The following is a 26,614-nucleotide window of genomic DNA, read 5'->3' on the forward strand; positions in this document are numbered from 1 at the left end:
TATTCATTCCACAAATATTTATTATGTGCCTTTAATGTGAATGCCAGGCATTTTTATGAACTCTGGAAATATGTAAGTGAACAAAATAAGAGGAATAAATCCCTACCCTAGTAGAGCTTACATTCTAAAAGAGGCAGGGTAGCAGATAGAGACACACACAATAGATAAAGGGAGCAGATAGAACCATATCATTGAGAGGCTTAGCAGAGAAATGACGAGAAACTGGATAGTGGCCTCAGAAACCATCCAGGATACTGGTTCCCAGGGCTTCCAGAGAAGGGTCTCTCCACAGTACATACCAGTTGTTTTTTAGATTGGCAAATTGACAATGAAAAGAAGAGAGGAGGAGCTAGCTAGATGAACCCTATCAAATAGGATAATCAAAAGTAGCACTGTACCTGGTTTGAGATGCTGGAAACTGCTGCTGCTGGAATATTGGCAATTGTGGATGAAGTGGATATCAGGCTGGCATTTGTGCTTGAAGCTACAGGATTGAGAATTTTAAGAGCTATTAAAGATATTGTGTGAAAAGCTAGAAGAAATTTAAAATATACGGTATCTTAAATAAACAGGTCTCTAAGGATATAAAGAACATTAGCAAAGGAAGCAAATACTAGTTTTGCTCTTTAACATCCTATACCATAACTCAGAATTGATTAAACAGTTCAAATATTTTTCTGTTTTGACTTGGGTCTTCAACTATTCCTAGAAGGATACATATTCTAGTACAATGCACTGGTTCATACTAATGATACCAATAAAGTCAGAAGCTAAACCAAATGACTGTAGTCCCATCTTTTCTGGCATTGGAAATGACTTACCTGTAACGTGGTCTATTGACTATCAGTAGAAATAACAAGAGATCTGGTAAATTCACATGTAAATCCTACACTACTAGTATAGTATTTATTGTCACTTGCCCCAAAATATGTCTTTCCTGATGCAGCATAATTACTTTGAGAGAGAGATGGTCCTCCAAATTCAAAGGTACTTGAAGTTGCTTATTGGGCACTACTCAATGGAATTATTGTGATCAACAAACACAATGAACTGGCATTTAATGATTTTCTGGAAAAGTTCAGAAAATATTAAGTAATATCTGGCCAGGTAAAAATGTATCCTATAAGTTAATTAGACTGCCTATCTTGAGATAAGGAATTTAGGTTAAGTTTTTCATGCCTTTCTATCACAGATTCCATTAGGATTTTAATCAAATCCTCAGTGACTAGTATTTGCCACAGAAACTTTTTTTCAGGCGGACAATGTAACTGAGATTGAGGTAATGGGCCTTAGTTCCTCTCACTTACTTATCATAAGCACACTTAAGCCTGGTTCCCATTGCAGTCACAAACACCATAGGGTTCAACATCAGGTAAACCTGACTATCTAACTACCTACCCCATTAGCAACAAAGTCCTCTATAGGTAAAGTTAATAGGAAAACCTCCATTAAGAATAGGGCAAGTAAAGAAATGCAGCAGAATTTGCAAGTACTGGTCAAAATCAAAGGACATTTTTTATCCCTTTCCTTAAGGGAACTCTGCTTAGGAGAAAATCTAGAAGAGATTAAGGTAAATTAGATATAAACAACAGCTAATGCTGCAATGCCAGCTTTCATATGAAGAACCTGGACAAAGAAGAGTTAAAGTAATTTGTCCATAGTCATGGAGCTAGTGGTAGATATTAAGAAGATAAAAATGGGATCTCCCAATTCTTCGTCAGTTGCAGATTTAAAAACAAAAGCAGCAGTAATAAGATACGCAATAAAAGGTACAAATTTAGATGATCAAGTAAAACACAAGTGATAACTCCTATTCATTATATCTAAAGGCTTTTAGCTCTCCAAATGCCAATGGCATAGCTAACTGTTTTTGGGTAAGTCTCCACCCGTTTTGACAATGGAGCTGTGAACCCATAGAAAGACAAAGCATCTGAGAACCATGTCCCCGCCCCTCCACCCTTAGAGGTCTAATTAGAGAGCTCTAATCAGAAGACTTTGGTTATAGAACTGTGAGAGGCAGCGTTGAATTAGTGACATTGCCCCAAAGCTGGAGGGTTAATGGCACATAAAAGTTGCTGCAAGATTTAGTATCCATCCCTTTAATTTTATATATGTTTCTCCACCACCCTTGCTCACTCTGGCCTTTTCAAGTTACCCAAAACAAGAGAGGATCTCTGCCTGGATTGTTCTCCCTGGCCTGTCCCTCTCCTCCTCCCAGCATGATAGCTCCTCCTCTCAGAGACTCTCTCTGACCCCTCTATTGAAACTAACTCCTTTCTTGTTTTCCCAATCATAGCAACTTATTCTTTATTCCTTTAAGAGCACTTTTCAAAAATCTATTTATTTACTTGCCTGTTTTCTATCTCCTCGACTAGTCTGTAAGCTCCATGAAGCCAGAATCTTAAGACATTCATTAATTCCAATATCTAGCAAAGTGCCTGGTCTACAGTAAGTGATACTCAGTAAGTAGTTGTGGGATTCATTTATATCTTGTATACTAGTATAACTTGTAGAATTCATGTATAGTATGTCAAGGTCATCAAAAACAAGGAAAGTCTGAAAAACTGCATAGTCAAGAGAAACCTAAGGAGACATGACAATTAAAGAAAATGTGGTATACTGGATGGGATTCTAGAACAGAAAAAGGATATCAGGTAAAAACTAAGGAAATCTGAATAAATATGGACTTAATTAGTAATAATGCACTAATATTGGTTTATTAATTGTAACAAATGTTCCATTCTAATGTAAGATGTTAATAATAGGGGAAACTATGTACAAGGTGGGGGAATAAATATAACTCTCTATACCATGTGCTCAATTTTTCTATAAATCTAAGACTATCCTAAAAAATAAAGTCTATAAAATAAAGTCAACGAAAGACTATTATGTATTACCAATAACATCAGAGCCCAAAGACCTTCATTAAAAGTCAAGATTGAGTTAAAATTAAAATTTGTGTAATTAATTTTGCCACTTGAATATTAATCATTTAAACCATCTCAACTGAAGAAAATAACCAGATATTGGGCCATATAACAAACAATGTAGGAAAAAATTAATATAAAAAAAGCCAGATCTACTTAATCAAAGGGTTTTCATAAACACTGAGGTATAAATAAAGGTTTTGATCAGAGCTGATGAAGTCAGAGAGGAATTGGGTTTTTGAGATCATTTCACTAACTTCCCAAAGGAAGAAGGGCTGCTGTCAAGGATAGAATGCTTTGGGTAGAATGATATTGCTGTTTTGACCATTTAAAAAAAAAAATTGCCCTAGCTGGTTTGGCTTAGTGGATAGAGCATCAGCTTGTGGACCAAAGGGTCCTGGGTTCAGTTTGGTCAAGGGCAGGTACCTTGGTTGTGGGCTCCTCCCCGACCCGGGCCCTGGTCAGGGCTTGTGCAGAAGGCAACCAATTGATGTGTTTCTCTCACATTCATGTTTCTCTCTGTCTTCCCCCTCTCTCTTCTACTCTCCCTAAAAATCAATGGAAAAATATCCTTAGGTGAGGATTAACAGACAAACAAAAAATCAATACAATGCTCCTTGCTTGTATTTTGTGGAATGGCTGGGTAGTCACATAGTGGGGAGGAAGAAGCCTGGACAGCTAACACTAATTGTCCATGCTAAAGGAAATGAAAAGTGGGGGTGAGGAGAGTGAGTGGAGAACCCAGGTCATTTAAATGTTCCGATACCCATATTTCATTTTAGCCCATTGTTCCAACTTATTTTCAACCATTTATTTTTCTTCAAAATAAGTGACAAAAAAAACCCCAATAAAGTTAATGATAAACTACTTTTTTTTTAATTAAAAATTTTTGTCGCCCCAGCCAGTTTTGCTAAGTGGTTAGATCACCTGCCCATGGACTGAAGGGTACTAGGTTCGATTTTGATTAAAGGCACATATCTGGGTTGCAGGCTTGATCCCTGGCCCCAGTAGGGACGCATGTGGGAGGCAACCAATTGATGAGTCTCTCTCACATCAATGTTTTTCTCTCTCTCTTCCCTCCTTCTTTCCTTCCACTCTCTCTAAAAAATCAATTGGAAAAATACCCTCAGATGAGGATTAAAAATAAAATAAATTTTTTCAATTATAGTTGACATTCAATTTGGTGAACTTCTACCTTAATTTCTGTGCCAAAGTTCTAATGAATAATACAATGGACCAATAAGTTAACCAGAAAAAGGGATGAAAAATAAATTTAGATATTTGCCACTACAGGTTCTTAATTATGGGAGGATTGATATTGATACCATGACTTAAATATTAAATATCATACATTTTCAATCATAAATCACTCATGCTCCGTGGTCAGACTGCCCAACTAACACCCTCACTTTATTATTTACTAACTTTGTGACCTTTGACAAGCCACTTTGCTTTTTCTGTGTCTTTTGTTTCCCTTCTTTACAATGACATAAATAATTGTACTTCCCTCAAAGTATATTGTGAAGATTACATGATTAACACCTATCTATCGTTTAAAACAATGCTAAAAACATAGTAAGCATTTAATAAACACCAGCAATGATCATTATTAGCAAAATGTGAGGAAATCAAGTTAATCTACCAAAAGGGGGGGAAATGTACTTACAGATAAGTTAGGATAGTGGTTAATGGAATTTAAAGAATATTTTCATGACCCTGTTAAAGCAATGAGTTCTAAAAGACCTCCAAAGGTGGTTCCTCTTTTTAAAAAAGAGGGATAAGAAGCATAGCTATTAGGTTCCTCAAACTTAAGATACAACTATGGAGAAGTGGTGGTTCTACACCTTGGGAAAGGGTTAGTAATATAAAAAAAAGAGTACCCCCTGCTTTTCTTTCACGACCGAGGTGTAGTCATCAGGGATATACCCCTTTTGAGGGACTTGACAACTAGATTTACCTAGTTAGACCCAAAAGGCCTACCAACCTAGAGAATACTTCCTAAAAATCAAAAGGGATAGATGGGAAGACAGACAAAGTCATGCTCTTTGAGTTTTTTCCCTTCTGGTTTGTTCTCAGTTCAGAAAGAAAGAAGGGGGAGGGGACAAAGAAAGAAAAAAAAAAAATCAGTAAGAGGAGACTTGGTAAATAATAGAGGGTAAAGGTAGCTCAGAGCAATGTCTTAGAATGTAGTGATGTAGTGACCGGTTCTGTTCTCAATGGGCCAAGCAGAAGTAGTTCTCAAACATTTAATTGAAAATAGTTAAAACTAAAAGTCAAAATATTTTAAAATAATCTACACCAAAACATTTTCATCATCGAAGTTTGTATTTTAAGAGTACCTCAGACCAGTTTTGGCTGTCCTGCTCTTACCCCTTGGGCACCCGCTTTATAAGGAATAAAATTTAAAAGCTGAGAGAAACCAGGAGAAAGGAGGCAGATGAGAAGCAAGGTACATGGACATTAATTCCCAATCTGAATCACTGATAAATTGCATGCATTTGATTTGGATGGGTTGGGAATTAATTCCATAGTGCCTTTAGAGTTTCTTTGTCCTCATTCCTAATAGTCCTATCATACTTCTAACCTTTTAGAGCAAGAATTTGGGAAGGCAGAGATGTTTAATGCTATGCTTTTCATCATGAAATAGAAACAACTTTTTGAGAGAAAAAACCCAAAAAACCCTCTCACTAAGAAGTGATTGTAAATGGTATGATAAAACCACAGCAGAAAAGTGGCACACATCTCACAATCCACTCTATTTGGACTTTATATGAAAGTCAGTGAAGTTCTAACCATAGAGTCTTCTGCTTATTTATAGGACAAAATGCCACTGAGAACAGACTGGTTTTCTGAACACCAACATGCAAAAGGGAAGGCTTCAATTCTACTAAGCAGTTCACATTAAAAGGTTAAACTACTTACAAACCATGCTCCTAGGTTCTGGTTTGCCTAACACAAAAAGCATGCACAATGGCACATATCACCCCCTTTTCTTTTAGAAGACAGAGCTCCTATTACCCTGGAGATACAGGTAGATTAAAAACAAAAACCAACAATAATAAAACATACACACACATAACCATGCCTATTTACCTTGAATGGGATAAGAATAATGTGCTGGGCTTGGCTGGCTTGTGGTTAACCCTGTAGTGCAGGTAAGAACACTGTGTTGACTTGGAGATGGAGTCTGAATTAAACCACTTTCAGGTTTCATACCTGGCCACAATGCACCTGAATCAGATAAATTGGACCAATTACAAACAATACACTGGGACTGGGGAGCATGGTTATGCTTTTAAATATCAGCCAGTAGTTTAAAATCTAAATCTTAAAAGAAAATAAATTTGCTTGTAAGAGGAAATTATTGATTCTCCCACTTACAATGTACCACAAGCAAATACAATGTCAAAGAACTAGGGAGTGGGGCCATGGAAACAAAAATCTTGTCAAGACCCCAATAATTATATATATATTGTTTTCATTTCAGCGATTGGGGGAAATTGATCAGGGTTAAAAAAAAAAAAAAAAAAAAAAGCTACTGACACCCAACCAGAGTATTTGATGTAAAGTGTGTGATGTCCATGTACAGCAATAAGTCATTTATCTGCATTGTCAAAGTGGGAGACATTCCACATAAGTTTAAAATTCACTTACCCATTAAAAAAGCACCAAATTTTTCTAAAATATATTAAATACTTCTCTGCCTTCTTAAGCTGGTTATTTTGTTACCTTTGTTTCTTCTGATTAAGAAAGACACATCTGCTTATTTTTATAAATTAAAAACATTACAGAAATATGTAACTTAGAAAAAACGAAGTTATATGTAATCCCATCATCTAGATTTAACCACTATTAAGTTTGCAGCAAAGTCACTCAGGCTTCTTCTATGTACTTACTAATCTTTTTTCTTCTTTTTAATAAAAATTTAAAAGGTGTTATACATACTGTTCATAATTTGCTTTTATACATACCTCTAAGAGACATCGTTCCATGTCAAAACATATAAATCTATCTCATACTGATAAACATCATAGCTATTCATTTTTATCACAATGCTCCTGAGTGACAATCTTTCTAATATATTTATATCTCTTCCTGCCTTCTTGGCAGAGAGGAAATAGTGAGCATACCTTTCAATTTTTATCAGAGTTATTTCTACAAAGATAAATATTGTGCTGTGATATATATATATTACAGAAACAGATTATTGTGATATGTGAAGACATTTGCTTAGTACTAAATTGAACTCAATTATGGTTCTATAATTTTAGATACTTGTATCACTTTGTTTTTTCTCTGTGATCTTTCACTTCTTGACAATCTCCTATCTCTGATGGTATCTATCTCCCTTTTCATTTGTAGTAAACTAGGAAACCATAAACAAAGCTTTGCTTCTACATGAGAGTCCAAGGATGTCCTTTATTGAGTTGTTTTTGTGGTAATTTTGGCTAGGCAAAAGTCTATTTATAAAAAAACGTATTGTCTGGTTATTCATTGTGTTCTGAATAGCTACAGTTGCTGGATCAGTGTAGTTGAAGCTGAGAATTTGGTTGAAGAAGGTTCATCAATCAAATACATTCCAGGTAAGAAGTCAATAACAACGTCAGCCACAGTTTCAAATTCAACATTAACTCATTTCATTTACTCCTAATCTGATAAAGAATTTATAGAAATATAATGCTTTAATAATAAGAACCTCTGCTTCACCAGGGCACTGAGATATCTTAGTGCAACTCGGATCTGTAAAATTTGTTCAAAAGTAAATATAAGAATAGTACAGGGAAATGTAAAAATCTTAAAAGGTTGACAGTGGGAAATGGTAATTGCCTTGGTCCAAACTTGAAGCATTAAAAAAACAAAAAGCCATGTTATTTTCTTACCTATTAAACACATAAAATGAATTCTTTGAGGAGACTGAAAAATATAAACATCTCTAGCATGAATTAGGAGAACTGCTCCCACACCCTCCAGTTCAAGATCATTTAAAAAATCTTGTCCAGGTTAGCCACAGCTAAAGTTTTTGCTATATCTAATTTTCAATAAAGAATATTATTTTTAAAACATTTATTATATGAAATTTGGATATTAGTGCCATGATTCATAATTTCTAGTAAACAAATTGCTATTTCAATATCATAATAACTTTCAGATTTATTGTAATCAATGTGTTTTATCCTAAATGGGTTCTGAACTAAAGGTGTTGGATTTGTGAACATTTTTATAATTATACTGTACTAAAATCCTACCTTATTAGTAAAAATATTAACTGAGAATGTTTTGCTAGCCTCATTATTTTGTATTTTTTAAAGTTTTAAAATATAAAATGCCTATAAACTGGTTCTTTTTATAAGGTTAAAAATTAGGGCAAAATGTCCAAGATAAGGGAATAGTTTTGAATGTTTTTGACCAGAAACATGAAGTACTTAATACATAATTATTTTATGAAGACTAGAGGAATAAAAGACAATATGGATACTGCTGCCAGCATTACTGTAACCCTGTGTTTAAGCATATAAGCATGTTCCTTCAAAAGCACCCTTCTGAGAATTCCAAGTAATAGTAGTATGATTTGACCATAGAGCATTACTGCCCATAGCAAATGATGAAACAAAATCTTGGTTTCCTGACCACTAGCCCACTGCTGTATGCCTACAACTACAAAGCCTCTCAAGTCATTTTAAGCACAAAAAGCCTGATGTGGGGCATCAGCCGGGTCTAACAATGGGAAAGGAAGTCTGTCTCTGAGTGCCATCCTCCTGCTGCCCCACACTGGGGTCTTATCGTAAACTTTAGCCAAGTCTCTGAGCACAAATATGTGTCACTATGGGTTAATCAATAACCAAACTAACCTGAGCAGTTCAGTTTATAGTAACACATATCAAAGTAGTGGATTTTTAGAGATTAGTTTGGTTAGGAATTGAAGTACATGTTAATGTGAGGAAAAAAAACCACATGGAAGACTATCTTGGTTTGCTGATTTAATAGTTCACTGGGATGAGCTATTATAAATGCCAAGTAATTTAACCTCAGTACTTATCCTAATTATAAAATATGTACATTATATTATAGAAAATTAGGACAATATAGAGCATAAGGAAAAATTCATATAGTCTCACCACACACAAAAAATTATAGGCAGTTCTAGTTTTGCATGGTTCTGTGGTAACTGAGATCAAATCTGTATAGTGCCTGTACTGGTAAGTTCACATTTTTTCTTCCAAATTAGTCTTTATGTATATACTAGAGGCCCGGCGCATGAATTCGTGCATGGGTGGGGTCCCTCTGGGTGGCCTGCAGGGATCCAGCCAAAACCCACAGTCCAACACTGCATGCAGCTCCTACCTGCTGCTCCCGCTCATCCCGGCCCCACTGTGCCTGCCATGGGCTCGCGCCCAATCAGTCCTGATCAGGAGAGGCTCGTGCTGCCACAACAGCACTTGCCAGCCATGAGCCCTGCATCTGGCACCCTCCCAAGGGGAGTGGCCTGCAGGATTGAGCTGAAACCGGCTCACCAACATCCCCAGAGGGGTCCCAGATTGCGAGAGGGTGCAGACCAGGCTGAGGAACCCCACTGGTGCACAATCGGGCTGGGGAGGGATTGCGGAGGGCTCCAGGGCAGGTCCAGCCCATCTCGCTCGGTCCTGATCGGCTGGACCCCAGCAGCAAGCTAACCTACTGAATGAAGCATCTGCCTCCTGGTGGTCAGTGCACGTCATAGCGAGCGGTTGAGCAGCCTTAGCATATCATTAGCATATTGCACTTTGATTGGTTGTTCTTCCATTCGGTCTATTTGCATATTATCCTTTTATTATATAGGGTTTAAAAAATATACTAACTGGGGATATTGTGGTAGGGGTCCAGTGCACGAATTCGTGTACCTTGAAAGGAACTGTGGGCCAAGAGGCTGCAATGGGCACAAGGGTGGGTCTCGGCCCATCCTCTGTGCCCCTGCCCGGCCCCTCACACCACAGCCCCCTGTCCCGTCTGCCAGGGGCCCCGCTCCTGCTCCCACATGCTGAGCAGTTGGGGCTGCTCCTGATCGCCCCTCAGGAGCAGGGGGAGGTGGAGAGGCCCTCAAGGGCAATTGGGGCCGGCAGCCACCACATGCACCCACTGATGGTGCTGAGTGATTGGGGCCAGGGCTGGGCACCAGCAGTGGTGCGAGCAGTGGCTCCGGCGCCTGCAGCGGGTGTAAGCGGGGCCGGTGCCAGCAGGAGGTGCAAGTGCCGGGCGGGACTGCGGCATGCGGGAGCAAAGAATTTTCAGTAACCACCAGAGGCTTGCCAATAACAGTGACTGACGCCCGCCATGTTCTGCACTCTGCCGCCTGCTGCTGACGCCCGCCATGTTCCACGAGCAACCCCTGGTAGCGCACGTCACAGCGACCAGTTATTTGGTTGTTCTGCCATTTGGTCTATTTGCATATTAGCCTTTTATTATATAAGATTTTCAATTTTACATTGCAATTTTTTCAATTAATAATAATTGGTTTTCTCAAGATGCTAAATATTCTTTAAGAATGTAACTTATACCCAGCTGTAGTGGCTCAGTAGGTTGAGCATTGTCCTGTACACCGAAAGGTTGCTGGTTCAATTCCTGATCAGGGCCCATACCTGGGTTGTGGGTTTAATCCCCAGTTGGGGAGCTACAGAAGGCAACCATACAATCAATGTTTCTCTCTCACATCGATGTTTCTCTCTCTCTCTCTCTTTCTCCCTTCCTTTCTCTAAGCATGTCCTTCTGTGAGGATTAAAGAAAAAAAAGAATAATGGCTACACAATTTTCAATTCTATGGCTACACTGCAATTGAACACAAACCTTTGAATATGTATGTTGTATCCAATCTTTTGCTATTATAAATAATGCTGCAATGAATATCATAGTTAGGAAAGTTTTGTGGATATCTCTAATTCCATAGGATAAATTTCTCGAAGTGAAATTACTGAGGGAAATGGTATGAACATCCTTAACGCTCTTAATATATAAGTCAAATCTACATCTTACATTAAAGTTCTTTTAAAAGAATTTAGAACAGTGGCAGCTAAGGCAATTTTGTATGAGCCCACAAAAAGAAAAGATTTCCCCTTTTCTCACACATTCAGGTCTCATTGAAAGTTAAACCTCTCATCCTTTCTGCCATCCCACCACATTTCTACATAGTTCTGAAAAGAATATGACTACTATGCCTTTACTTTTAAAAATTACTCATAGACTCCTTAGATTTCCTTTAGTCTTTTCTCCTTTCTTCAAGAAGAGGAAATTTTTAAATTTCAAACTCAATTCTGAGACTATCATTTTTATATAGACCTAAATCAGCAATTTTCAACCTTTTTCATCTCATGGTACACATACACTAATTGCTAAAATTTTGTTTGAAAATTGCTGACCTAAGCTAGGAGCACTTCTGGAGTTAAACAGACCTGGGTTCAGTTCCAATCCTAGGCATTTACTAATTGTATGACCTCAGGCTAGTCATTTCACTTAATCCTTCTAAGCCTGTTTCCTTATCCGTAAAAAAAGGCTAATGCTACTACTTATTTCTTCAGACTGTTCAGAGGATTAAATAAGACAAAGTGTAAAGTGTAAAGTACTTATTCTTTTCATACTGCTTAGTATAGTAAGCACTCAATATATATCAGACAATATTATTACAATGAAATTTTCTGAAGCCCGTTTACACCTGAAATAAAATAACAGATTAGCTAACCTAGTTCTAGTGCTGACAGTCAATACTAAAGTGACAGAATTTCTGAAATCTTCACAAGAAGAAATAAAGTATTCTATATTTGAGTGAACACATTAAAAAAAGGCATGCTAAAACATAAGAAAATGTCTTAAAGAGTCACTTTAAAAAATATTCCAAACTTCGCTTTGTAATGTCCTTTATAAATAATGAGAATATGCTATATATATCATTCACATTACCCCAATTTACATCTCCCTCCAGTAAGTCTCATATATAACTTAAAGTCAAATTAAACTAATGATTACTTCTCTCTAAACTAGAGAATTTATAAAACAAGTTTTCCTCGCCCCCAAATAGTAAATATTACTTCACAATATAAACACTATTTTCTTCAAGTTTTTAACAAGGATTAATCTATTTTACAAAATTTTCTTTTTTTCGCCGAAACCGGTTTGGCTCAATGGATAGAGCATCAGCCTGCGGACTGAAAGGTCCCAGGTTCGATTCCGGTCAAGGGCATGTACCTTGGTTGCGGGCACATCCCCAGTAGGAGGTGTGCAGGAGGCAGCTGATCGATGTTTCTCTCTCATCGATGTTTCTAACTCTCTATCCCTCTCCCTTCCTCTCTGTAAAATATCAATAAAATATATTTAAAAAAAAAAAAAAAAATTTTCTTTTTTTCTTTACTACAGGGAAAATGCAGCGATCACAAAAGATACCATAATATCTAGGACCTACATGCACATGGCACTATGCTAGGTATTCCATAACTTGAATCCAGAGGTATAATAGAAGTTTTATTTAACAATGAAAAATAAGAATGATCAACTGTTGTTCAAAAATACCATAAAGGATGTAGGGCTTGCTAATAATAAATTTAAATCAAAACAGAGAGTTAAGCCTGGCCGGTGTGGTTCAGTGGTTGAGCATTGACCTACGAACCAGTCAGGGCAGTGGGAGGCATATAGAAGGCAGCCAATCAGTGATTCTCTCTCATCATTGATGTTTCTCTCATTCCCTCTCCCTTCCTCTCTGAAATCAACAAAAATATATTTTTTTAAAATCTGGAAAAAATTTATTAAAAAAAGTTTAAAAAAATGTGAAAATACTTACTTTATACTTGCTAGCCTATTACTATCTAGCTAATAAAAATTCAGCTTTAATAAACACAAGCATAATCACAGAGATTTCTGCTTTCAAAAGGACTGCTCAGTCTTGGCTAGTTAAATATATCACAAATGTAAGATTTTAGTATTTAGTACACTGGCTAAAACTGACAGGCATGTAGGCATGGACTACAAACTCAGAAATAAGAGCATTTCTGTTTCTCTCTTCTTGTGAAGTTTCAACAACGACTATCATGAAACATAACCCCCCATTTTTTTTTCTAGTAGTTAATAGGAGCCAAGGAATGCCTAAAAATAAGAAGGCAGTCACTATCATAAAGATTAGCCAAATGGGCCAAGAAAAATAGCAATGTTAGAAACCAGAAGCAGGCAACACTAATACATCTATAATCTGTGGCAGACTGTTGAAAGATTTTTCTAATTCCCAGCTAGTTTCAGTAGAGGCTACAGAGATAGAATTTTATTAACATATTGCATATTTTAAAACAATACAGTATTCTCTCAATTTTTTCATACCAGTTCAAGGAAAGCAGGGAATAGGTAATAAACCACACTAATATATCTATCAATTTACATACACAGAAAAAAATCAGTGCAGATATCAAGTGTACAAAGAATCTCCAACTCTCTTCTAGTAAATCATTCTAATTTATAGTTCAGTCCAAGATGCCTAAAACCAAAGAACAAAATTTTCTATGCATATAAGGTTGTACAAAATTGGGGATTTCCTCAACTATAAGGCATATTCTATCAGGATATTTAGATTGCCTGCCTTTAGCAAACCAGTCACTTCAAAATACATTTATTATGCTTACTTAACCAAGGTACCATGTTTTATATAAAGTAAAATCAATAGTAATTTCTCCAAGATTTTCCACAAATACTTAAAGAATCCAAGATTTACAGTCAAGACTTAGTTAATACCTTGGAAATTTGGTAGCTAACTTTGATAAACGAATGAGTACGGAAAAATTATGATTTTTATATTACATGTATCAAATATGCTGTTGGAAAGTAGCAAACCCAACTTCTATTACACCTGTAATTGGGTAGGTGCTCTATAAAGAACCATTCATCTCTCCGCTTCCTGATCAGCTATGCTTGCTTTTTGGGGAATAAAAATCAATATTCTTAGAAACAGCTTATAATAGGATGCCTTACCAAAAGGAGGTAGTCCATACGTTTGGGTTGCCTGAGGGTAGACAGCATACGGTTGAGACTGCTGTAGTGTCTGGTACTGAGTCTGCCCAGGATAAGCAGTTTCCGAAACAGGAACTGAGAGGATATGTGCATAAGGTCTAGAAAAGTTCAAGAAAACGAAAACTTGCATGTGTGATTTATTTTAGTAATGAAAAACAAGAAAAATAGCTAATATCACTAAATGCAAAGAACCAATAATGAGGAGACTAACCTTTCACAAAATGTCTCTCACTGTGGTCAAGAGTAGACCCAAGGTCCAATTACTATGTTATAAAAATTCATGGTATGCTATATATATGGCCCTATGTGAAATATAAGGATGGATTAGCCCTAGCTGGTTTGGCTCAGTGGATAGAGCATCGGCCTGCAGACTAAAGGATCCCAGGTTTGAATCCGGCCAAGGGCACATGCCCAGGTTCTAGGCTCGATCTCCCCCAGTAGGGGGCGGGCAGGAGGCAGCCAATCAATGATTCCCTCTCATCATTGATGTTTCTATCTCTCTCACCCTCTCCCTTTCTCTCTGAAATCAATAAAAATATTTTTTAAAAAAGGATGGATTAAACTTGTTTATGCCCTTATGTCTACATATAGAATAAAACTAAAATAATAGAAAATTGGATAGAACATGCTTCACAACTGGCTCTCGTTCTTCACCCAGCCCTCTGGGCCAAACTAAAGTTCTTTTTAAAATTATTTTTAAAATATTTTTGTTGATTTCAGAAAGGAAGGGAGAGGGTAAGAGAGATAGAAACATCAATGAGGAGAGAGAATCAGATTGGCTGCCTCCTGCACGCCCCTTACTGGGGATTGATCCTGCAACACGGTCATGTGCCCTTGACTGGAATTGAACCCAGGACCCTTCAGTTCACAGGCCAACACTCTATCCACTGAGCCAAACTGGCTAGGGCCAAACTAAAGTTCTAAGAGGAAAAGTGGGGCTTAGAAAAGAGGGTGAGGCTGGTAGAGAAAAGGCAAGGGAGTAGGAAGGGGGCCCAATATTCCAGATCAAGCCTATAAAACAGGAGCCAGATAATAAAATCTGGGAAGTCCCAGATAGGACTTGTAATTTTTCCACTGATATTTAAGCCAGAGCATACTGCTAGTAAATGGTGTCAACCACATCAGGTTTAACTAGGGATTTGAATTCAGCAGTGAAACTGCTGGTAATATACACTAGCTAGATGACCTCACATTCTTTTTTCATTTGTTTGTTTTAATCCTTACCCGAGGATATTTTTCCATTGACTTTTAGAGAGAGTGGAAGAGAGAGGGAAAGACAGAGAGAAATATTGATGTGAGAGAAACACATCAACTGGTTGCTTCCTGCACAAGCCCAGACCAGTGCCCGGGCCAGGGAGGAGCCTGCAAAAGAGGTACCTGCCCTTGACCGGAACTGAACCTAGGACCCTTCGGTCCACAGGCCGACGCTCTATCCACTGAGCCAAGCTGGTTAGGACTGACCTCACATTTCATTCATGCAATAAGATGATCCCACATTTTATGCACTGAATTTTTAGATAACAATTATATTATATGGTGAGTTATGCTGCACTTATAAGAACAAGTGTTAAATGTACCATGAGTAATAATGATAAAATACTGGAGGGAAGCATTGTTTCAGAAGGCAAAAAGATTCTTTTTAGATTTGGCGAAGAAAATGAAGGAAGGCTATAAAGAAGTGGTATGTGAAATGAGCATATAGGATGTGCAGGAGTGGGAGAGAAGTGTGTTCTAGGAAAATAGAAAAAGTCTGAAAAAGGTACATAGGAAGAAAAGCAAGGGCTTCAGCTTCCAAGAAGCATAGATTATATTAAGGGAGGTATATAAAGGGAAGGGAAGTAACGAGAGAAAGACAGATAGCCAAGACCTTGAATACCAGGCTAAGAGTTCAGACAAATCTGAAACAAGTGGGAGTCACTGAAATTGTTGAGCAGAGTGACAAGATCAGAGTTGCTCCTTAATAAAGATTAGTTTGGCATTGCTCTGTAAATGGATTAGAAGAGAGAAAAATGAAATAGAGGTCCAGTTAAAAAAGTTACACAGGAGCTCTGAATTAAGATAGAAGGCATATGCCAGGCCTGTGTTGCTCAGTGGTTTAACATTAACTCTAAACCTTGAGGTCACTGGTTTGATTCCCGGTCAGGGCACATGCCTGGGTTTCCGGGTTCGATCCCCAGTTGGGGGCATGCAAGAGGCAGCCAATCGATGACTCTCATCGATGTTTTTATCTCTCTATCCCTCTCCCTTCCTCTCTCTCAAAATGAATAAAAACATTAAAAAAAAAGATAGGCATAGTTAATAAGGTATCCTGAATATAGCAGGTATACAAATCTTTTTTGAATAAGTAAATAAATTTGAAATATGCAATATATTCCCATCTCAGTGGATTATAAGAGACTGAATATGAAAATTTCTATTCTTCTTAGCCAGATCTGAGACCAAGAAATAATTCAGGTTGTAGCTATTAATCAAATTATATGGGGAATTATTTAAAATCTTAGTGATTAATCTCCAGATATGCCCTATTTAATACAGTGTCTTTACAGCTCAAAGTATTTTGTTAACTCCATAATACTCAAAGTATTTTGTTAACTCCATAATACTCTCAGAGAATAGGTTTAGTTATTTTACAGAAGAAAACCACATGAAAATGACTGGCCCAAGTACGCTATTAGTGTTAATACCAGATTAGAATTTGGAAAACTCCTTGAGTTAACTTTTTAATTAGTGTATTTTTTAACTGATGCAAAATCAAGGTACAAATGGGCACAAAAAGGGGGGAAAATGCCAGTTTTCTTTTTACAACAGCCCCACAGGCATCATTGATCTCTGTTATAAATTTCTATGAATCCTGCATTATGTAAGCACACAAGAATATATATCCTCATTTAATAAGCACACTTGTATGTATTTATGTATACATAGGCTCACTATCAATGCACAACTGGCAGCTTGGCATACACAATGTTCTGCACCTAATTAGTCAGATGATTAATTTGGTGGATTTTAAATGCTGATCTTAACCCCTCTAAGGCTGAAAATGTTGCCTCATAGTGACTTCAATCCACTAAACCTGTCTAACTTCAAGTCCTCTTCTACTCTGAGGATAGTCCTAAGATAAGAAACTGAACATAAATAGGTTGAGAAGTCCCAGTATGAGGCTGGCTTGAGCTATTTTTATTGATCTATCAAGGTAAAGGAAACAGAAAATTATCAGAAGTTAATCAGTAATATGCTTTGATCACTACTGTGTTTTTCATTTTCAGTGCCTCTTTATTTAGAGCAGGAGTGGGGAATCTTTTTTATGCCAAGGGTTATTTGGATATTTATAACATCATTCACAGGCCATATAAAAATATCACCTTAACAATTAACCTGCTACATTTAGTCAAGCATTTAATTAACTCACCCCTGCCTTGGCAGAGTCAGACCAAATGATTTCGTAGGCCTTATACAGCCTGTGGGCCGGATGTTCCCCACCCCTGAATTAGAGAGAGCTCCTGGGTAACAGTGATCTATTGCAGGCAACCATCTACATTTTTAAAAAAAATACATTTTTATTGATTTCAGAGAGAAGGGGAGAGAGAGAGAGAGAAACATCAACGATGAGAATCATTGATTGGTTGCCTCCTACACGCCCCCCACTGGGGAGGAGCCTGCAACCCAGGCATGTGCCCTTGACTAGAATCGAACCCGGGACCCTTCAGTCCCCAGGCGGATGCTCTATCCACTGAGCCAAACCAGCTAGGGCCAACCATCTACTTTTTAAAAGGATATTATAGCCCTGGCTGGTGTGGCTCAGTTGGTTGGAGCATCATCCCATACATCAAAAGGTGGCAGGTTTGCCGAAACCGGTTTGGCTCAGTGGATAGAGCGTCTGCCTGCGGACTGAAGGGTCCCAGGTTCGATTCCGGTCAGGGGCACGTATCTTGGTTGTGGGCACATCCCCAGTAGTGGGTGTGCAGGGGGCAGCTGATCGATGTTTCTCTCTCATCGATGTTTCTAACTCTCTCTCCCTCTCCCTTCCTCTCTGTAAAAAATCAATAAAATATATTAAAAAAAATAATAATAAAATAAAATAAAATAAAAAGGTGGCAGGTTTGATTCCTGGTTAGGGCACATACCTGGGTTGCAGGTTCAATCCTCAGTTGGGGTGCATATGGGAGGCAGCTGATCAATCTTTCTCTCCCCCCCCTCTAAAATCTATAAAAAGTATAACCTCGGGTAAGGAATGAATTGAATGTATGAATAAATAAAAAGATATTACATAGATTCCATATTTGGAGGGAATAAAAAAATTGGAGTAAGGCCCTAGTTAGTTTTGCTAAGTGGATAGAGTGTCAGCCCTCCAACTAAAGGGTCCTGGGTTCGATTCCGGTTAGGGCCACATATCTTGGTTGCAGGTTCAATTCCCGGCCCTAGTCAGGGTAAAGTGCAGGAGGCAACCAATCAATGACATACCAATGCTTCTCTCTCTCTGTCTCTCCCTCTACCTTCCACTCTCTTTTTTTAAAAAAAAATCAATGGAAAAATATCCTCGAATTAACAACAACAAAAATTGGAATAAGGATTGAGAATGAGAGAGGTGAAAAAAATATCAACTTACTGAGTTAAATATCAAGTTAAATTTTGCAATTAATCTAGAGAAAAAGCATATAGATTTTGAAATAATTATATTCAACTTACTTTGCAGAATACATTTGTGAGGTATAATCATTGGATGAGCGAGGGATGTAATCGGTACATGTCATTACTGAAAGAAAACCAGGTAAAAAGTTAGAACACTTCAAAAATGAGATGGGAAAATTGTATCTCACTGTACAGTCTTTCAAACTAAATTACAGAATACAGCTTGGACATCAGATATTTAGAAAGACTAGTAGCAAATACCTCACTCTTCTAATAACAGATTTAGAGACTTTCAGACAGTAAAAGAAGCTAGAATGTGAGAGGTATGGAAAAGAGTTGAAGGTTAATAACAACTGATCTTTACCTTCACTCTTCCTGATTTAAAACCACAGATGGAGCACCCTAAGCTCTTCGCTGTGCCCACAGGCAAACTTAAAAAGCAAGAACTATATCTAGAAAACCACATTATACTTCTTCAACTTATTCATTATCTGGGTGCTTATTCTCTATTTTGCCATATGACTGACTTGCAGGAAGACAGATTTAGGGGGAAATACCCAATTTTATTAGAAAACTGTTGCTATCACTATGTATAGTCAGTAGCAGGGAAGATGTAAATATGCTTCTATATTACTATTTTTTTCACCTTTGTGGTTTTAAGGTTTTAAGTTTAGCAAAGCAGAGACAGACCTGAGGAACTCACGTGATGCTCTGATAACCTAGCAAGTAAAGACACTTGCATAGCTAGTGTCCTCTTAACCCTCATGACTTCATTTAGAATAGCTGCTGTGAAGGCTTGGCCCTTGTGATTTCATCTTAGAGAAATGCTATAAATATTCAACTCAAGTTGACAGATAGCAAAATCCCATTCATTAGGCACTATTCCAGCCCATGTTGTAGAATGAAACACCATAGAGCTTGTACCAGGCTCTTGAACTGTTCAAGAACTTCTTTCAACATCTATAAAGGAGGTTGCTTTACTATAAATAGGCACTAAGAGTGAAGCGACTAAATTTATGTCTAGCTGGGATCCCTGAGTGTCTGACCCAAAAAGGGAACTTCGGTCAAGAGCAGATGAGAGGAATATTCATGCCCAACTGTAAAGACAAATCAACATCTTTGAGTTTATCATAGTAGATCTTGTCCATTACCATTGTTCAAGGGCTTTAACAATAATGACTAGAAATCTGTAGATCATATTCATTCATAATCATTTTGACAGAAATCTCAATTAGATCTAAAGTTCTTACTATCTATCACAAAGAATGTAAGTTCATTTGAATTCTACATGATAGTTCCTTATGTGCTAGCAAATACTTTCAAAAATATTTCCCTTCCTTTGATTTAAGTTAATTCTAGAAGAGAATGACAAAATATTATAGGAGATTTAGGCCAATTTTTATTTTTCTAGAGAAAGAATAAGCCTTGATCTTTTCAGTATTTGGGAACTATAAAAGGATTATGAAGAGTCAAGGCATAATCTGCTATTATAGTAAAGGAACAACAATGGAGACAAGGTAAAATCTTGAAGTATATTCTGAAGGTAAAAGTAACAAAACATTCTGATGGATTAGTATGTAAGGAATGAAGAAAACAGGGATAATTTCTAGGTTTTCAGCTTGAGCAACTGGAGGGATAATGAAACCACTTCCTAAGATGGGAAAACCTGGGAAAAGAACAGATTTGATAGAGGCTAAGGGAATAAAAAGCTACCACACATTTTAAGTATGGCTTCCCTTTTAGAGCAAAGTGGAGATGTCAAACAGGTAATTGAATACACAAATGAAATCAGGGGAGAAGTTAGACTGGAAATATACTAATGCATGAGAGGATGCAGAAAGAGAAAAGACTAGAAACAAATCCCAAGGGCCCACCAACATTCAGAGTTCAGAGAGCCAAAGAAGGGTCAGCAAAAGAGAAAGGTGGGATGAAAAGTAGTGAAAGCAGGATATGAAAAAAGAAATGCCCACTAGAACTAGTACTTGCAGTTACTGAAATGTACTGATGACCCTGACAAGAGCAATTTCATTGGAAGAGTGGTAATAGAAACTAAATTTGAGAGGGTTGAAGAGTGAATGGGAGCCCTAACCGGTTTGGCTCAGTGGATTGAGCGTCGGCCTGCGGACTGAAGGGTCCCAGGTTCGATTCCGGTCAAGGGCATGTACCTTGGTTGCGGGCACATCCCCAGTAGGGAGTGTGTAGGAGGCAGCTGATCGATGTTTCTCTCTCATCGATGTTTCTAACTCTCTCTCCTTCTCCTTTCCTCTCTGTAAAAAAATCAATAAAATATATATATATTAAAAAAAAAAAAAAGAGTGAATGGGAGGTGAGAAACCAAAGGAGGGCAATTCTTTTCAGAGGTTCCAATGAGTCAAGGAACAAAGAGGAGATCTACAACTCGTGGAGGATATGAAGCCAATAGAGGGTTTTGTTTGTATTAAGATGGTAGATACCAGATCATATCTCTTTACTGACAGAAAGGATTAAAAAGAGAAGAAGGACATGATGATATAGGAGTGGTGTTAGGATAACTACAGTACCAAGGTCCTAGGATATGGAGCACAAATAAAAGCCTTACTTCTGAGGAACAAGAATAGAATTTCCATTCTGACAGAAATGATGCAAGAAAACATGAATACAAACACAGGTAGGTTTAAATATTTGGTAGTGGTAGGATAATAAATGAGTTTCCTGTCTCACAGCTTCTAATTGAGAAAGAGTCATCAGTTAAAAATGAGAAATAACCATAAAAATGATTATGGGTGCTTTGAAGGGAAAATAAGTAGTGTGAAATATTAAAAGGTAAAACTCATTAGGGAAATGTAGTAAAATTTTCAAACATGCTAGGTGCTTACTTGAGTAGTCAGCTAGGTATATAAATATTATTCTATAGTGTTTGGCTATTTGAATGTACTTACAGAGAAGTTAGAAAGTTGGATTAAATTAGAACTAGGGTTTAGCAAGGAATGTACAAGAGTCAAGTTTATTGAAACTATTTGTAAGGAAGTATTTATAATAAAGAACCATAAAATCTATGCTGAGTAAGAAGGGTCATGAAGACAAGAGGGATATGAAGGGTACTGGATAGGTCATCTACATGGATGTTGAAATCACCAAGAATAATGAGTTTAACGGAGAAGAAAACAAAGAAGATCTAGATTTTAAAGAGCAAAATGACTACGAGTTCAATCTGAGGTTAAAAACAAAGGTAAGGGGAGGCATAAATGCAGTCTTCAAAGTTTTTGAAGGAAAAAAAGAGAAATGATTTGGAAGGAGCAAAAAGACTTAATTTACATTTTGGCCCTAAAGTATGGTAAGGAACAGGTCTTTTCTTGAGGATGAGTTGGACATTCAGAAAACTAGAGGAGAGTCATGGCTGGGTAGCTCAGTTGGTTAGAGCACCGTCCCGATATGCCAATGTTTTGGGTTGGATCCCTGGTCAAGGCACATATAAGAATCAACCAATGAATGCATAAATAAATGGAACAACAAATCTCTCTCAAATCAATAAAGAGGAGACATTTCATTTATTAGAGCAGTTTCCCATCAGAATCACTTAACTGTAACTATCTTCTTGAAAATACAGATTCCCATCCACATCAGATCTACTGATTGATAATCTCTGAAGATGAGGGTGGAATTCTACCTTACAAACCGACACTCCAGATGATTCTTAGGTACGCTAAAAGTTTGAGAACAACTAAAATAGTACCTTTGAGAGAGTATTATGTAGAATTCAAGACACACTTGTGTGTGTTTTTAAGTCATGCTATTTTTTAATACATGGGAAGTATATCAAATTAAGCACAATCACCTTGAGAAGAAATATCCCCAAAGTATCTTTTCTAAAAAGTGTCTTACACAAATTTATTATTTTAAAGTGTGTAGAAAAATAAATAAGGGCACAGCCATTTAGTTTCAAGGAGGACCATTTGCCCAATAAAGACAATCTGTGGAAGTGGGTATGTTAGAGAAAGCTTATGTCTTGTCTCCACAAGAAAAAACAAACAATAAAACATTACGCATTTTTGTGTAGTGCAGGAATATAATTATTCTACAGGAGAGTGTATGTTGGTAAGTGGAGGGCATATCTTAAACTGAATCTCCCTCAGGGCCCAGTATCAATCTTGAGCTCTCAGGGAATTACTTTCTTTTCTGGCCTGGATGGATAGGTAGTATCATTTGGTTATGAGAAAGGTAGAAAAATAGCAAGTCCTTTGGAGTAGCCATCAGAGGTTGACCCACAAACTTTTCTGATTTTTGAGTAAGGCACTCTTACCTTTAAAACATCCAACATAAAAAAAAACACAAAACCACACACACACAAAAAAAATCCATCATCAAAGCAAAAATAAAATCATCAAGTGTGACTCCTTAGGTGAGTGAATTCCATGTGATTTTGCTCCTCAGCTAATGTGTCAATAAGGCTTATAGGAAAGCACAAGTGTGTGAATATGAAAACACACACACACACACACACACACGGAAAGGAAAGTCTTCTGGACATCCAGGACAAACAAGGCAATCAGTAAAGACCAATTATAAAAGAACAGCATCACATGGTTTATAGGAATGCCACTTATGTCATGCAGAGAATTTGGTACTTACTTTCCTCTGACATGGTAAGGTTTGAAGCAAGGCTTGAAGTTTCAGGTTTCTGATCACTGACTTCGGGGTTGCTTACTTGACTGGGAGAACCAAAATGAATATATTAGCCCCTGATTGACATGTTCCATTGCTATAAGTTATTAAATCAAACCCATCTCTTCTGAGGCTATACAAGAAAGAGGCAAAGTAAGTCTTCATGATATCCTTATTCTAAGTTTTTAGCAGCTACCTGAAGAGCCATGGCCAGGGTTAGAACCCACAGCATTCTATTGTTCTTTCTCATATCTATAGACCCCTTTAGTTTTTATATCACTCAGAAATTCCAGCTAAGTCACAAGCAAGTCAGATTTTCTCTGAAGACAATGTTGTAAAAGAAAAATTCCACAACACCTAAAAATGCTTTAAGACAATGGTTCTCATAATAACTTGAGACGTTTTTTCAAGTTATATACATGCTTGCTTCCAAGAAGGTATTCTGAACCTTAAAATGGCTCATTCCATTGTATTCTTCTTCTCCTCCAATTAAAAAAAAAGACAATTTTTAATTTGCTATTATACCCAAGACTGAGCAACATCTTTTTTTTGTCTTGTTTAACTTACAAAGAAAATTAAGAGAAATTACGAAAGGTATATCATATAAACTGGAAGGACAAGTCATTATATTAGACACTTAGTATTGGGAAGATTCTCACTGGAATTCTGAAATGGAGATTATACTAACTTTCATCACAATGTCCTTCCTCTTCCTTCTATCAGACTTTCCACTCTCCAATATTCCCTCAACTACCAGTACAGCATAATCCTTAGGAGTGCAGATTCTTGAGCCAGACTGCTTGAGTTCATATTCCATTCTGCCAAAGCCAGCTTTATGACTTTTGTGCCCTGGTTCTTCGACTGTCAATGAAGAGTAATAACAGAACTTACCTCATAGAGTTGTTATAGAGATTAATGAGTTAACATATAAAAAGTACTTAGAGCAGAGACTAGAACAGAGTAAATACAATATAACTATAGCAAGTATTACTTAATAGTATATTACAACTTCTCCCCAGTCCAGGCATCTTTCCCACATTCATGTTCCTAGAAAGAAATCTGCTTTGTGGCTGGATTGGTTTGACAGCAACTGTGTAAGATGCGAAGGGGCCGGAGGTGTCGTAAGAGTTAGCCTCTCACCTCCTTGCAGGCACAGTAACTATGGCGGGCTTGGGGGCCCAGGCTGAGCAGGAGCCGCTCTTAGGCGAACGTACACTCGGAAGCAGAGAATGGGATATTATAGAAACTGAGGTGCATTATGAGAGCCGATGGAGGTCTATTAGGATTCTGTATCTTACTGTTTCTCAGCAGTGTAAGATTTTCTATTGTGATAATGTCAATATGGCCCTATCTCCAAAAGAATGAACAGGCAGCTGATATAAGTTTTTTGGGCTGGGTTATTGCTTCATTTAATCTTGGCCAAATAGTAGCTTCACCTATATTTGGTTTGTGGTCTAATTATAGACCAAGAATTGTCTCCATCTTCATTTTGGTGGCAGCCAACTGCCTCTATGGGTATACGTACATCCCAGCTTCTCATAATAAACACTGCTCATGGATTAGTGGGATTTGGAGCAGGAAATGTGGCAGTTATTAGATCATATATTGCTGGTGCTACTTCCCTTCAGGAAAGAACAAGTTCCATGGCAAACACAAGTGTATGCCAAGCAATAGGTTTTATTCTAGGTCTAGTTTTTCAGACCTGTTTTGCACTCATTGGAGAAAAGAGCATAGCATGGGAGACTATACAGCTTCAGATAAACATGCATATAGCACCAGTTTTACTTGGCGCCTTCCTTAGAGTTTTAAATATTATTTTGATCCTTATTATATTAAGAGAGCATAATGTGGATGACTAAGGACGACAGTGTAAAAGTATTAATTTTGAGGAAGCAAGTACAGATGAAATTCAGGTTCCCCAGGGAAGTATTGATCAAGTGGCTGTTCTGACTATCAAGGTCCTGTTTTTCATGGTCCTATTTATCTTAGCCTTTTTTGAAACCATCCTTACTCTATTAACAATGGATATGTATGCCTGGACTAGAGAACAAGCTATATTATGTGATGGAATAATACTTGCTGCTCTTGGAATTGAGGCCGTTATTATTTTCATGGGGATTAAATCACTTGCCAAAAAGATTGGCGAGAGTGCTATTCTGCTGGGAGGACTCGTCATCATATGGGTTGGCTTCTTTATCTTGTTACCTTGGGGAAATCAATTTCCCAAGATACAGTGGGAAGATTTATATAATCATTCAATTCCTAATACCACATTTGGGGAAATTATTATTACTCTTCGGTGGTCTCCAAGAGAAGATCAGAGTGAAGGACCAGCCAGTTGCCCAACTGAACAAGCCTGGGGCCTCTACCCCCCATTATCCATCTGGCTGAGTTCCTCACATCAGCTGTGCTAATTGGAATAGGCTATCCATCCTGCAATGTTATGTCATACACATTATTTTGAAAATTCTGGGACCAAAACCTCAGGGTGTGTACATGGGCTGGTTAACAGCTTCTGAAAGTGCAGCATGTATTCTTGGACCTGTGTTCATCAGCAGAGCGTACACTTCTTGGGCCCACGATGGGCATTCAGCCTTGTTGTAGAATAGTGGTGCTCACCATCACACTCCTGGGAGTGGTTTACAGAAGACTCACGGATTTTTCTGTAAGGCCTGGAAGGATTCAAGGGTAATCTAGCTAACTAACACTGGGATGCACAGTACTTGCTGTGTGGACTTCCTTTACTAAGGCTCTGCTAGACAGTTGCTATGAGTCAGTTTCCAAAAGTAAGGCTTCAGGTATTGTATATTGTGAAAAGCAAGAGAATATATTGAATAGCATGGAATTCTCTGAGTAACTGTGTATAGTAAGATAATATAAAAAACATTCTGGATCATAATTTCTTTATCTCAAAAAAAGAAATATTCTTCACTCAACACCTTTTGGGTGTTACGTGAATTCATGAGTGAATGAGCAATGGTCTATAAATGGGAAACTATTGTTTTTTTCAAACTGCAGAGGTATCACTTAAAACAATGAGAGAATATCTATGCCGTGAAATCACAGTAAAGTTATGTAAGAATTACGTATAACAGCATGAAATTATAGAAATTGTTTACCTTAATAGTAGGTATCTTGACCAAATCAAAGATATCTACTTTTTATTTATTTAAAATGCATTTTTAGCCCTAGCCGGTTTGGCTCAGTGGATAGAGCGTCGGCCTGCAGACTGAAAGGTCCCAGGTTCGATTCCGGTCAAGGGCATGTACCTTGGTTGTGGGCACATCCCCAGTGGGAGGTGTGCAGGAGGCAGCTGATCGATGTTTCTCTCTCATCGATGTTTCTCTCTCTCTATCCCTCTCCCTTCCTCTCTGTAAAAAATCAATAAAATATATTAAAAAAAA

The 26,614-nt window shown here is 37.5% G+C and overlaps 1 protein-coding gene and 1 pseudogene across 4 annotated transcripts in view; one reads left to right on the plus strand and one right to left on the minus strand.

Moving 5' to 3' along the window:
- EYA3 (EYA transcriptional coactivator and phosphatase 3) overlaps positions 1 to 26,614 on the minus strand; it is a 102,382-nt gene that overhangs the window by 32,123 nt on the left and 43,645 nt on the right. The window contains exons 1-6 of one of the 3 annotated variants that reach the window (XM_080657844.1): positions 23,899 to 23,975; positions 23,178 to 23,257; positions 18,627 to 18,693; positions 13,902 to 14,038; positions 6,021 to 6,158; positions 399 to 484 (exon numbers count right to left, since the gene is read on the minus strand). In XM_080657844.1, coding sequence (XP_080513970.1) covers positions 399 to 484; positions 6,021 to 6,158; positions 13,902 to 14,038; positions 18,627 to 18,693; positions 23,178 to 23,190 — 441 coding nt within the window. In that variant the 5' untranslated portion in view covers positions 23,191 to 23,257; positions 23,899 to 23,975. Of the gene's footprint in view, positions 1 to 398; positions 485 to 6,020; positions 6,159 to 13,901; positions 14,039 to 18,626; positions 18,694 to 23,177; positions 23,258 to 23,898; positions 23,976 to 26,614 lie in introns of those variants that run through there. The other 2 variants (XM_080657842.1, XM_080657843.1) reach the window with 2 other exon arrangements.
- On the plus strand, positions 24,372 to 25,069 carry LOC308242550 (major facilitator superfamily domain-containing protein 8-like; annotated as a pseudogene). The gene has a single exon. The product of its transcript is annotated as a major facilitator superfamily domain-containing protein 8-like (transcript).

Source organism: Plecotus auritus (assembly GCF_963455305.1).
Source record: "Plecotus auritus genome assembly, chromosome: 2".
Taxonomy (NCBI): Eukaryota; Metazoa; Chordata; class Mammalia; order Chiroptera; family Vespertilionidae; genus Plecotus; species Plecotus auritus.